Source organism: Chiloscyllium punctatum, chromosome 20 (assembly GCF_047496795.1).
Source record: "Chiloscyllium punctatum isolate Juve2018m chromosome 20, sChiPun1.3, whole genome shotgun sequence".
Lineage (NCBI taxonomy): Eukaryota > Metazoa > Chordata > Chondrichthyes > Orectolobiformes > Hemiscylliidae > Chiloscyllium > Chiloscyllium punctatum.
Window position 1 is genome coordinate 83,072,604 of NC_092758.1, and position 14,131 is coordinate 83,086,734.

Genomic DNA, 14,131 nt, shown 5'->3' on the forward strand with positions numbered 1-14,131 from the left:
TAGGAGAAAGTGAGCACCACAGATGCTGGAGACCAGAGTCGAGAGTGTGGTGCTGGAAAAGCACAGCAGGTCAGGTAGCATTCCAGGAGCAGGAGAATTGATGTTTCCTCCTGGTGAAGGGCTTATGCCTGAAACATCGATTCCCTTGCTTGTCAGATGCTGCCTGACCTGCTGTGCTTTTCCAGCACCACACTCTCAATACATTTATGGCTCCAGACTTTGGACTTTCTCCCAAGGTGGTAACGTCTTCTTTTGCACCTCCCTTTGGCAATAAAATCAGAGGAAATTTGGCACATCTTGTTATTCTGGGTGAGAAACATTTGCATACCGTGATGAATTGCCTCACGTAAAGTGCATGGTTTTCTCAAATAGTTTCAAGTAAGTAGTTTTTGAATCCTTTGTGATTGCTTGGTTCGATCACCATTGCAGGCAGTGATTTCCAGATGCCTACTACCACCTGGGTCAAAAGAATTAATCTCAACTCCTGTCTACCCCGCCTACATTTGTTTCAAATCTTTGCCTATTGGTTGCAGTCCTCTTTATTGCTCATGCTCAGTGACTGCGCGTAATTCTGTACAACTCAGTTGAAACTTCTCTCAGTCTGCTCTGTTCAAAACAACTCTAGCCTACCCAATCCTTTTATCATCGGAATTTTCTTTTAACCAGAGTTCTCCAGACCCTTCAATTTTCTGGATTAATGGGCTCAGACGTTTTTGTCTTCTTGCATCATCCACATAAATCTTTTTCACTTTCTAACTTCTTCTTGTAATATAGAGAGCAGAACTATGCACAGTACTCTGAATATATTCTCGCTGTTAGCTTGGCTGCATTGGCCCCGTGTCAAAAAGCCGCATGGAATCAAACAATAGCAGTGTTGAACACATAATCAAGGCGACTACTTCAGCGCAAAGCGGGCTTTGCTGTGTCTCAATCTTACCTATTGTAAAATATTCCATTCCAGCAGACTCATTTGTAAGGACATTTTTCCTAATCTCTCTCCTCATTTTCTTGGTGACATTTGAAATCACTTTCGAAGTGCAGTCACTGTTATGTAGGTGAATGCAGCAGCCAGTTTGAGATGAGTGACTCACAGCAGCACTTCGGATTTTATTATCGGGGCATGCTAAGTATTACTGTGCATTGCGAGGTATTTTCATCACAGAAACAGGTCATTTGGTCCAGTGCAGCTTTACGTTCCACATGAGACTCTTCCACTCCTCTTCCCAGAAATACATCACCTCTGCTATTCCCTATGGTAGAGAGTTCCACATCCCACTGATGATCAGGTAAAGAGGGCTCCTCTGGATGACCTTTAGGAACTAGCTTATAGATATTATCTCCCTGATGTGATCTCAGCTGTTTGGAAATAAGAAGCAGAATTTAATACCTCACCCTGGAGGCAGGTATGGTGGCAGGGGGCATTAAATTAAGCATGGAGTTGTAGACTAAGGCAGTGAGTTTCAGATGCTTACCACCTCCTGAGTCAAAAGACTTACTCTGCCCGCATGCCAGTTGAAGATTTTAATTGCGTATGTGATGCCTACTTGATAGCCTCATCCCATCACTACTGGTGTTCAACCAAACACTCTGGCGTGTCCCCATGTGCGCAGTTCAGAAAGCAAACCTGACTCCTGCATTCAATGGTGATCAGTGCCTCATTGAGAGACGTGGCATGAGGAAGGGAGGTGGGGGAGAGGGAGAGTTATAGACAACCATCCTCCTGCCTCCAACTTAGACACTCCTCCATGTTAGTGACCTGCACCCCCTGACCTCACCACCCCTCCTTCATCACTCAACCCTGGCCCCTCGTTGCTTGTTGATCCTGGAACTTTGCTGCATTACCAGCAGGAGCCACCACTCTGGGTGGCGCTAACAACAATCTTGACAGCAGCAGATGGTTTGGCATCTCTCAGGGGCAGGTTCCCTGAAAAGGAGGGTCACCGCATCCTTCTGATTCACCAGCTGATTCGCAAGGTTACAGATGGAAACATTAAACTCTGTCCTGGTCTACATCGACTCCACAAAAACCTTCCAGATCTTTTTGACATCCAACAAATCATCATTTATACTCTTGGGAAGGGAGCCCTCACTCACCTCAACCTGTTCAGTCTTTTCTTATAGTTACATTTGGTTTCTCAAACATTCTGGTAATTTTTAAAAATATTTTTCATGGTGTTTATTTTAGTATCTGAAATCAAAGACACGTTAAAGACTTACTTGGAGATGGATGCAGAGCAGATCTTAGGAACTAAAACTTTTTGTGAACCAAACACATTATAGATTTTGGATGTAGGTTTGTTCACTGAGCTGGAAGGTTCATTTTCAAACGTTTCATCACCATACATCTTCAGTGAGCCTCCGGACGAAGCACTGCTGATGATTCCTGCTTTCTATTTATCTGTTTGTATTTCTTTGGGTTGGTGATGTCATTTCCTGCGGTGATGTAATTTCCTATGGTGATGTATAGGAAATGACACCACTGTAGGAAATGACATCACCAACCCAAAGAAAACCAAACATATAAATAGCAAGCAGGAATCATCAACAGTGCTTAGTCCAGAGGCTCACTGAAGATGTTACTGAGTATGTCAACAAAATGTCTGAAAATGAACCTCCCAGCTCAGTGATCAAACCTACGTCCAGAACCTCAACCTGAGCTATGAATCTTCTGAAAACTCACTAACATTATAGATATTTTTAATCAGCCTCTACAGAAATGTTGTGAACACTAGGTAGGCTCTGAGCTCAGGGCTCCCAGGCCTGGGACAGGGACACTGCCACTGCACTACAAGAACCTTACTACATACCCTACATATGGCTCTACTGTCTCAGGAGGCTAAGGAAATTCGGCATGTCCACGTTAACGTTTACCAGTTTTTATGATGAATCATGGGAAGCGTCCGATCTGGATGCATCATAGCATGGTCCGGCAACTACTCTGCCCAAGACCACCAGAAACTACAGAGAGTTATGAACACAGCCCAGTCCATCACACAAACCAACCTTGCATCCACTGACTCCATCTATACTCCCTGCTGCTTCAGGAAAACAACCACCATAATCAAAGACCCATCCCTTGTTTATATTCTCTCCCACCCTGCTCTGTTGAGCAGAAATTACAAAATTTTGAAAACACGTATCAACAGATTCAGGAAGAGCCCTTTCCCTGCTGCTATCAGACTTTTGAACAGACCTCTCATATATTAAAGTTGATCTTTCTAAGCACCTTCTTTGTTGCTGTAACTATATTCTGCATTCTGTCCTATTACCTTGCTGTAATTTTGTAAGGTACAATTTGCCTGGATAGTTTGTAAAACAATACGTTTCATCGTATCTCGGTACGTGTGACAATAATAAATCAATTCAAATGAAACTAAATGAGATCAAAACAAAAATGGAACCAGGAGAGATCCTGAGTAAATATCTTGGAATAAATCTCTTGTTAGCCAAGTCTAGTTTAAGGCAGATCTGCCTGACTAGAAATTAACACCAATATATTGTTTTTACTGTGTCTTCATAACCTGAACATCTCCCTCTAATGATCTATCTCTAACCCAAATCCCTCTGTCCATCTAATCCAATTAGACATTTATTTGCCAAGAAATATGGTCTTTGTTTTCCTACCAAAACCACATTAAATTCACTTATTGTTCTTCAAATTTGTTTGCTTAGTATGAGCTGTGTTTGCAAATCTATTAATGCATCCTTATATTTTATTCCAGTCCTCGGTATTAACTGCATATACTTAGTTTAGTGCCATCTACAAATTTTGAAATTGTTCTTCCAATTCCTGAGTTAAAATTCTTTATGTAGAGTTAGCTGTAATTTATATTTAGATTAAGAGAATCACCTAATCTGGTATTAATTAGCTGATGGATGAGTCTGATTTAAAATTAATTGGTAATTAATCAGTGTTTTATTACTTACGTATTGCAGTTACTTATTTTTTAAAAATTTGGATCAGTTAACCCCACTTACTTTGTTTTTTCCATTGCAATACAAAAGCAGAGACAGATTACATTTGTATAAAGCAAGTGGTTAATCTGTGGTTAGAATAACTGTTCGGTTTTTAGTAGCTCATTGCAGCAAGGCCATTAGAGTCATAGAGAACACACAGCATAGGTAGATGAGGATGGTTCCAGAAACAGAATGGACTTGAGATGCTCGAATCATTTTCACTGGAGCGGAAAAGAAGATATTTCATAGAGGATTCCTCGACACCGGGGAACAAACTTTATTGTCCTCTCTTCTCAATTTTAAAACCTTGTTTATAAGCACTTGATTCGGTAATTTGCTTCATTGCTGTTTGTGGGACTTCAGTGCGTGACAAAGTGAATGCTCATTTGTCAACATTATGCAGGGTCTACCTATCAGTGATTGCAAATTACTGTGAGATATCCTGAGGTTATGAAAAATGTTGGATAAATATGCACACTTTCTCTTACAATGTGGCTGGGCTGTTTTTCCACCCTGCACCTTCCCTAGTGTGACTGTGATTACTAATGTGGTGCAAATTAAGACTGGATTAGGGAGTTGTCCTGCTTCCTATTAGGAACTGGACTAAAACTGACCAAAGTCATTTTGCACAACAAACCAGCAAAAAGATAGCTCAAGGATATGTCTCTTTTTATCTTCAATAACAGAACAAGGTGTTCATCTACCGGGGCAAGGAATATGAGCGGAGAGAAGATTTTCAAGGACAGCTGATGACTGAGTTTCCAAACGCAGAGAGAATGAACACAACATCACCCCCTTCAAGCAACATCAAAAATTCCCCAGGACAATGTATCCTTTGCTGTGTGGATAATGACATAAATTGCATCAGAGGGAAGGTTCTGATCCAATCTTTACCAAGTATTGGGCATTTTCATGGCAAGAGGTTCATGTAAACTGTTTGCCCCATCAGTATTAATGTAGTTGTTTGCTATTATAATATACTTTGTGAACCAAAATGCAGAGTTAAAAAGCCTTCCCCAAAGGGTGCACCTGATAAAAATCTCATATGGAGGCATAGAATAGAATAGAGTAGAATCTCTACAGTGTGGAAACAGGCCATTTGGCACACCAAGTCCACACCGACCCTCCAAAGAGTAACTCACCCACCCAGGCCCATTCCCCTACCATATATTTACCCCTACACCTAAAGTACCTAACCTACACATCCCTGAACGCTATGGGCAATTTAGTAAGGCTAATTCACCTAACCTACACATCTTTCAACAGTGGAAAGAAAAAGGAGCCCTTCCACGCTGACACAGGAGGATGTGCAAGCTCCGCACAGGCAGTCGTCCAAGGCTGGAATCATGCTAATCACTGAGCCACTGTGCTGCCCTAGAATAGGATAGAATAGAATCAAATAGAAAAGGTTTGGATACGATAGAATAGGATAGGATGGGATCGGATAGGCTAGGCTAGTATAGAATAGAATAGGTTAGGATGGGGTAAAGTAGAACAAAGTAAGCTAGGATAGGATAGGAAAAAATTAGCTTTATTGTCTCAGGTACTCAAATGAGTACAGTGAAAAGTTTATAAGTTGCCACTTATTTCTTAGGTACAAAGACACCTAGGAACAGCTTCTTCAGTTACAATATCTTAAAAAAAATAGAGAAATAAAAAGCCCAGCATTGCAGAAATAAGGCAACCACCAGGTAAGAAATATTGCCATTTTCTAAACGGTTCCCTTTCAACAGGCAAAAAAACCCCAGAGCTCAGTATCAGACATACGACCTTCTCCATTTGATAGCCCTCCTGTGAGCAGAATTCTACGCTGAGGTGGAGATCTGGAACTCTGTGTTCATTCAGCAAGTAAACTGAGGAACAGTGCGGGTACATGATTTGCCTTATGTGTTAAAAGCTTAATTCAGACCAGGAAGGTTTGGTTTGCAAAAATATACTTTATTCATAGCTCTTGTGGAAAATATTGCAAAAACATTTCAAACTGAAACTTGAAGAATTTGTATTAATATTCAATTTGTCTGCATACAGCATGTTCCACTCAATAAGATTGTAATCCAGTACTAGAGGACATAGGTTTAGGGTGAGACAGGAAAGATATAAAAGGGTCCTAAGGGGCAATGTTTTCACACAGAGGGTGGTACGTGTATGGAATGAGCTGCCAGAGGAAGTGGTAGAGGCTGGTGCAATTACAGCATTTAAAAGGCATCTGGCTGGGTATATGAATAGGAAGGATTTAGAGGGATATGGGCCAAGTGCTGGCAAATGGGACTAGATTAGGTTGGGATATCTGGTCGGCATGGATAAGTTAGGTCTGATTCTGTGCTGTACATCTCTATGACATGATATCATTCGGATTATAAAGTCCTATTTCGAATCCTGGGATATTATTAACTCATTGATTACTGCCAGTGCATAAGTAGGAACACAACTATTGGCATTCACAGTAAACTATAACTTGTGAGTCACTCTGAGCAAGCATATAACATAACCACTAATATATCAAAACAAAATTACACAGAGAAGTTGGAGCAGTTGAAATTGGCACCTTGAATGTATTTAAAGGTGAACTTGATGGACATCTGAGAAAGAAACTAGCAGAGTAATATGGTTGGCGGAAGGAGGGAGGAGACTTTGCATGTGGGAGAAATATTTAAAGTGTCGGAAAGCTAAGGAGGAATATAAACAACAGCACGGGCTGCTTGTATTCAATGTCCTTGTTCCTATGCTTCAGATTCTGTGTAAAATTCAATGTGACAGTCCACAACATTTCATATGGATATGTAAATCAACACAACAACTAAAGCCTTTTGCTCCCCATCCTGGTGAAGAGGGAATATTAAACCAAACTATCCTCTCATGCGAGTTAACTTGGGAAAGGGAATGCTATCGGGATATCGGAAAATCCCAGCTGCCGCACAGGAAGTGAATGGGCTCAGACCCTAATGAGACAGACCTCTTAGTTTTATAGTCTATTTTCACTTGCAATGGGGACGCTGCCACTGATCATTTCCCAACAATGGAGATGATTGAAATTATCCCTTCAATGGTGTGAGAGATGACAGGTACAGAACTGTGTGTCACACTCACATATTTTGGAGTAAGCAGCATAAGCTGAAAATGTGTTGCTGAAATAGCGCAGCAGGTCAGGCAGCATCCAAGGAGCAGGAGAATCCATCTTTCGGGCATGAGCCCTTCTTCAGGAAGGCTAATGCCCGAAACGTCGATTCTCCTGCTCCTTGGATGCTGCCTGACCTGCTGCGCTTTTCCAGCAACACATTTTCAGCTCTGATCACCAGCATCTGCAGTCCTCACTTTCTCCTAGTAAGCAGCATAAGCCAAAGTTAAAAATAAATCGCACAACACCAGGTTATAGTCCAACAGGTTTATTTGGAAGCACGAGCTTTCAAGGCGCTGCCTCTTCATCAGGTGGTTGTGGAACAGAATTCTGTGTCTTATGGTTCTGTTCCACAACCACCTGATGAAGGAACAGCGCTCCAAAAGCTAGTACTTCCAAATAAACCTGTTGGACTACAACCCGGTGTTATAACCCACATCATGACCATAAGCCAAGGGACTGTTTGATGTCGTGAGGTACAGATAATTGAGGTAGAATGTGAGGGAGGCTGCAACGCACAGGGCAGGAGAAAATAAGCCTTTGTCCTCACAATTTGTTCAACAACTTGTCACAGTGCTACTCATGCAGCATCCGAGGAGCAGGAGAGTCGATGTTTCGAGCATCAGCCCTTCATCATCCCTGTTGAAGAGTTTATGCTTGAAACGTCGACTCTCCTGCTCTAGGAATGCTGCCTGACCTGCTGTGCTTTTCCAGCATCACACTCTTTGACTCTGATCTCCAGCATCTGCAGTCCTCACTTTCTCCTCCGCAGCAGTTTTCATGCAGAAGAGGTCAGTGGTTTTAGTGGCCATTAAGTTCCAGTTAGTTGTAAGGAGCTGAGCAGAAACCAAGCTGTTTAACGACTTGGAAGAGCTGTACTGTTTCGGGGAACTCTACAATAATAATGGTCTGGGTGAGTGGTTTATTGGCACTGACTGTGTATTTTGACGCGGCAGGTCCAGTTTGCTATTTAGCTCTGCTTTCCTAGTAGGGCTATTCTGAGTAGGCTGACATCAAGCAAAGTCTATGATTTCCCTTGTACTTCCACAGGGGAGGGGAAGGAAACAATATGGTAGAAAAACAAACAGTGGTAATTCTCAACACAGTGTTGTCCCCTGAACGTTCACATAGGCAAAACAGAATACAGTGCAAATACCCAAAAACATGCTTATGCTCAGTTAAGCATCTTCCGAGTCCTCCTCATCTAAACATACTCAGTCATTCCTCTAGCATTTATCTAGCTTCTTATTACAGGCTATTTGCCTCAACTACTTCTTGCCGCGTTGAGTTCCTTATTCTCACCACTCTCTGGATTCCGGAGTTTCTCCTGATTTCTTAATTTGTTTTATTCATGATTATCTTGTGTTCATGACTCTTTCACAACTTGGGTTTTCTTCATAAGTGGAACCATTTTTCCCTATGTCTTTTCTATCGAACATTTCCATCGCCTTACGATCTCACCCAGGTCATTGCTTAACCTTTTAAGGAGTCCCAGCCTGGGCAATGCTTGCTCAGGTCTGGTACCATCATGTCAATCTATCCTGCACCTTCTTTAGTACCTCTGTATCACTTTTACAAAGTCGAAATCAGTTTTGTGCACAGTACTCTAAGTCTCGTCTAACCAAAGCTCGATATGCGATTCAAAAATACTTCTTTGCTTTTCAATTCTAACTCTTTTGGAAATGGAATCCATGCTTAATGTTTGCGAATGACTCTCCAAAGAGCACAGTGTCAGATGTTCAGAAGATGATCCTTATTTATAATTCCAAGTACCATCCAGGATGCCCATTGGGAAGTCATATGTGTAAAGTATGAGGGGTCAGTTGGAGGAAGAACTGAAATTTTAGACATCTGCAGTTGGGCAGTGTGCTTCAGGATAAAACACGCGGTTAAGATCATATTCAATAATAATCTAAGAAACTCATGAGCCAAATTCCGCACAAAACACATAAAACACATGTTCAATCCTGTTGTTTTCAGTGAACAAACAGCCACTCCCTCCACTACCGCAGCTCAGAGGCAACAGTATGTATAATCAACAAGATATGCTGCAGAACTTCACCAAAGATCCTTAAACAGCACTTTGCAAATCCACAGCCATTATAATCTAGAAGGACAAGGGCAGCAGATATGTGGGAATTCCACCACCTGCAGGTTCCCCTCCAAGCCATTCCCCATTCTGACTTGGAAAAATATCGCTGTTCCCTCAGTGCCGCTCGGTCAAAATCCTGGAATTCTCTCCCCGGTGGCATTATCAGTCTATTTGCACAAAATGGACTGCAGTAGCTCAAGGCAGCTCACCATCACCTTCTCAAGAGCAACTAGGGACAGGCATTAAATGCTGACCCAGCCAATGACATCCCCGTGCAATGAGTGAATAAAAAAGTCAGAAGTTCTTGGCTAAATAGACTCAATATAAACAAATTACCAAGAAAGATTACAGAGTGCTGAGACACACTGAGGGTGAGAATTTTAAAGTAATAACTCACCATTATGGAGTTATTAAACGCTGAGGAAGTACCACACTATCAGAACGAGGTTAATTATCTGCATTTTAAAATAACTGACATTTCATATAAAAACTGAAAGATGCTGTAAATCAGAAACAAAAACAGAAGCTGCTGGAAAAGCTCAGCTGATCTGGCTGCATCTGCGAAGAGAAATTAGAGTTAACATTTCAGGTCTGGAGGAAGGATCACCAGACCCAAAATGTTAACTCCGATTTGTCTTCAAAGATGCTGGACATTTCATACAACTGTCTATTGCAAGTAAACCTGTCCACTAATTGTACAGTTGACAATGGTCAACACTGATTAGGAAAATGAACGTCCTGTCTAACCACCCTCCTCAACTTCTGTGAAGAGATGAAACCCAAGTTGACTATGGTAAGCTTGAGAAGGTTTGCAAATTCTAAAAACCTTCTTCACAAAAGTTCAACACAGGCAGCTATTAATTAAGCTGAAGCTATGTCCATTCAAGTCTGTCCTGAGAATGGGCTCCAGACTGGTTGAAGTCTAGAGCACGGCAACATTTTAGAGGGTTTCATCAGAGGTGGGCTGGGTTCTGAGTTCTCCTTCCGAGGCATGCCTGACTATCAGGAGGGTTTACCTCCACTTCAGATTCTGAGATGGCTGATAAATCAAGCACTTGACCTGCAGACCCTGCCACATGTAGGGCAGATGGTACTTGAAGCATTGGATGGATGGGTTGTTTGGAGACCCGTCCCTTCTCTCTGACACCTCAGCTTTGTCTCCGTATGTTCCTGATGAAGTCTGAAGATCCACCCAGTGCCTTCTCCATTTTGGTCAGTCCTACAGATTGACAGGGTGTTGTACCTCTTTCAATCGTTTCCATTGTCTCAAGGTAGTGTCCTGCTGTGACAAGAGTAGAGGTATCAGGCATATGAGCTACATGACCCCCTCCCCTGCCCTTCCGAACCCATACACACACACACACACAAAAGTTGGTTTCGAGTCATTAGCGGTGTAGTGTTGGTAAAGCCTCTTCTGGAAGATTGTGTCCAATTTTGGTCAGCCTCTTATGGGAAGGATATTATTAAGCTGGAGAGGGTTCAGAAAAGATTTACCAGGATGTTGCTGGGAATGGAGAGTTTGAGTTGTAAGGAGAGGCTGACAGACTGGAACCTTTTTCACTGGAGCGTAGGAGGTTGAGAGGTGACCTTATAGAGGTTTATAAAAATCATGAGTGGTATGGATAAGGTGATTGATGGTCTCCTTTCACGAGGGTGGGGGTTTTAAAGACTAGAGGCCAAGGATAGTAATGGGAAGTTGCGTGTGGAGGCTGAAGAGATTGGGGTGACACTGAATGAATACTTTTCGTCAGTATTCTTTCAGGAACAGGACATTGTTGCCGATGAGAATTCTGAGTCACAATTAATTAGAATGGATGGCTTTGAGGTATGTAGGGAAGAGGTGTTGGAAATTCTGGAAAGGGTGAAAATAGATAAGTCCCCTGGGCCTGATGGCATTTATCCTAGGATTCTCTGGGAAGCAAGGAAGGAGATTGCAGAGCCACTGGTCTTGATTTTTATGTCTTCGCTGTCTATAGGAATAGTGCCAGAAGACTGGAGGATAGCAAATGTGGTTCCCTTGTTCAAGAAGGGGAGTAGGGATAACCCTAGTAACTATAGGCCGGTGAGCCTCACTTCTGTTGTGGGCAAAGTCTTAGAGAGAATTGTAAGGGATAGGATTTATGAACAGCTGGATAGGAATAATGTGATCAAGGATAGTCAGCATGGTTTTGTGAAGGGCAGATCGTGCCTCACAAACCTTATTGAATTCTTTGAGAAGGTGACTAAGGAAGTGGACGAGGGTAAAGCGGTAGATGTGGTGTATATGGATTTTAGTAAGGGCATTTGATGAGGTTCCCCATGGTAGGCTACTGCAAAAAATACGGAGGTATGGCATTGAGGGTGAGTTGGAGGTTTGGATTAGGAATTGGTTGGCTGGAAGAAGACAGAGGATAGTCGTTGATGGTAAAGGTTCATCTTGGAGTGCAGTTACTAGCGGTGTTCCGCAAGGATCTGTTTTGGGACCATTGCTGTTTGTCATTTTTATAAATGACCTGGAGGAGGGGCTAGAAGGTTGAGTGAGCAAATTTGCAGATGATACGAAAGTTGGTGGAGTTGTTGACAGTGAGGAAGGATGTGTCAGGTTACAGCGGGATATAGATAAGCTGCAGAGCTGGGCAGAAAGGTGGCAAATGGAGTTCAATGTGGGTAAGTGTGAGGTGATTCACTTTGGTATGAGTAACAAAAAGATGGGGTACTGGGCTAATGGTTGGATACTTGGTAGTGTGGATGAGCAGAGGGATCTTGGTGTACATGTACACAGATCTCTGAAAGTTGCCACCCAGGTAAATAGTGCGGTAAAGAAGGCATATGGCGTACTGGCTTTTATTGGTAGAGGAATTGAGTTCCGGAGTCCTGAGGTCATGTTGCAGTTGTATAAGACTCTGGTGCAGCCGCATCTGGAGTATTGTGTGCAGTTTTGGTTACCATACTATAGGAAGGATGTGGAGGCACTGGAACGGGTGCAGAAGAGATTTACCAGGATGTTGCCTGGTATGGTAGGAAGATCGTATGAGGAAAGGCTAAGGCACTTGGGGCTGTTTTCATTGGAGAAAAGAAGGTTTAGGGGTGACTTGATAGAGGTGTACAAGATGATTAGGGGTTTAGATAGGGTTGACCATGAGAACCTTTTTCCACGTATGGAGTCAGCTATTACGAGGGGGCATAGCTTTAAATTAAGGGGTGGTAGGTATAGGACAGATGTTAGGGGTAGATTCTTTACTCAGCGAGTCGTGAGTTCATGGAATGCCCTGCCAGTAGCAGTGGTGGACTCTCCCTCTTTATGGGCATTTAAACGGGCATTGGATAGGCATATGGAGGATAGTGGGCTAGTGTAGGTTAGGTGGGCTTGGATCGGTGCAACATCGAGGGCCAAAGGGCCTGTACTGTACTGTATTTTTCTATGTTCAATGTTCTATGTTTAAGGTGAGCAGGGAAAGATTTTAAAAAGACATGAGGGACAACATTTTTACACAGAGAATGGTTCATGTATGGAATGAACCTCCAGAGGAAGTGGCAGATGTGGGTACAGTGACAATGTTTAAAAGACATTTGGTAAGCACACAAATAAGAAATGTTGGAGAGGTATAGGCCAAACGTAGGCAGGTGGGATTAGTTTAGTTTGGGATTATGTTCAGCATGGACTGGTTAGACTGAAGGGCTTCCTGACGAAGGGCTTTTGCCTGAAACGTCAATTTTCCTGCTCCTTGGATGCTGCCTGACCTGCTGTCCTTTTCCAGCACCACTCTAATCTTGGTTAGACTAAAGGGTCTGTTTCCATGCTGTATGACTCTATGACTCTAAGTTACCTTGGAAGAGGATGCTGTTGATAGATCAATCCTCTGGACACTGGATTTGGAGGATTCTTCTGTGTAGGATACTCAAGTCTTGCTGTTGGCATCACGTTGTTTATTACTTCTGATCTGAATTCAGTGCAATGTGTGGAGAGCGAACAAGGAGGAAGAACAGATATCATAAAATGAGTTGGGTAAGAGGTCAGCAAAACAATGGAGGGCAGAAGTTAATGGAAACAAATGTAAACTGAAGTGAAAATGGCTTAACACTCCATGAATCATGTTTAAATAATTCAGGGTGGTGATGAAGGATGTTGAAGAATCTGATTAGGATCAATGTTAGACATTGCAAACCAACAAAGAGGAGCAGTCAATAATGTTGACGGAATGTGAGCTGCATACTCAAAATAGTCAAGTATAAATCAGAATCTAACTCCACAATGGTCTATTCAGGCCACTGCACCCTCATGGAGAGAAAGAATTACTGCAAAATAGGGTAGAGCATGGCAGCTTTTGGGAGGATTCCATCATATGTGGGCTGGGGTTCTGAGTTCTCCTTTCTAGGCATCCCTGACGATTAGGATGGTTTTCTTCACTTCGAGTAATAGAGAAATACAGCACAGAAGCAGACCCTTCGGTCCAACTCACCCATGCCAACTAGATATTCTAACCTAACCTAACCTAGGGTCATGCACATCAAAGGGATGGATTTCTTTCACCAAAGTCCATTGGGTTTGGTTTTATAATGTTACAGTATGTGGGAGGAACTCCTGGTCCTCATTGAGACGTCTGCCCCTACAGAACCAATAATCCTAACACTCCCCTGAAGAACTGCTCACCTGGCCCTACAGTGGGTTAACTCAGTCCCATTATCTCATGAGTGAACAGCTTGAGCCGAGAGGTAGCAAATGTATCTCCTGAGAAGAGTCAGAACATGCTTGTAGATTGGGCAAAGTATTCTTGCAAACTTGATCAGAGAGAGTTTTGAAAACATCAACTGGAGCTCTAAATTATACAGCTGGATTATAGGCTCCATCGCAGCCACTATGCTACTCCCAATCTCCACAGCTGAAATGATGGGAAAGGCCTTTCCTTTATTGATTCACAGGGTGAGGCTGTTGGGGGAAAGGTCAGCATTCTGTTGCCCATCCTTTGAGAATTGATAAGTGTGTCACC

At 42.6% G+C, this 14,131-nt stretch overlaps 1 protein-coding gene across 1 annotated transcript in view; it reads left to right on the forward strand.

Annotated features, from left to right (window-relative positions):
- Positions 1–14,131, forward strand: part of LOC140492226 (dedicator of cytokinesis protein 2-like) — a 731,998-nt gene that overhangs the window by 654,807 nt on the left and 63,060 nt on the right. The window contains exon 41 of the mRNA XM_072591134.1: positions 4,644–4,785. Within this exon, the coding sequence (XP_072447235.1) occupies positions 4,644–4,785 (142 nt within the window). The remainder of the gene's footprint in view (positions 1–4,643; positions 4,786–14,131) is intronic.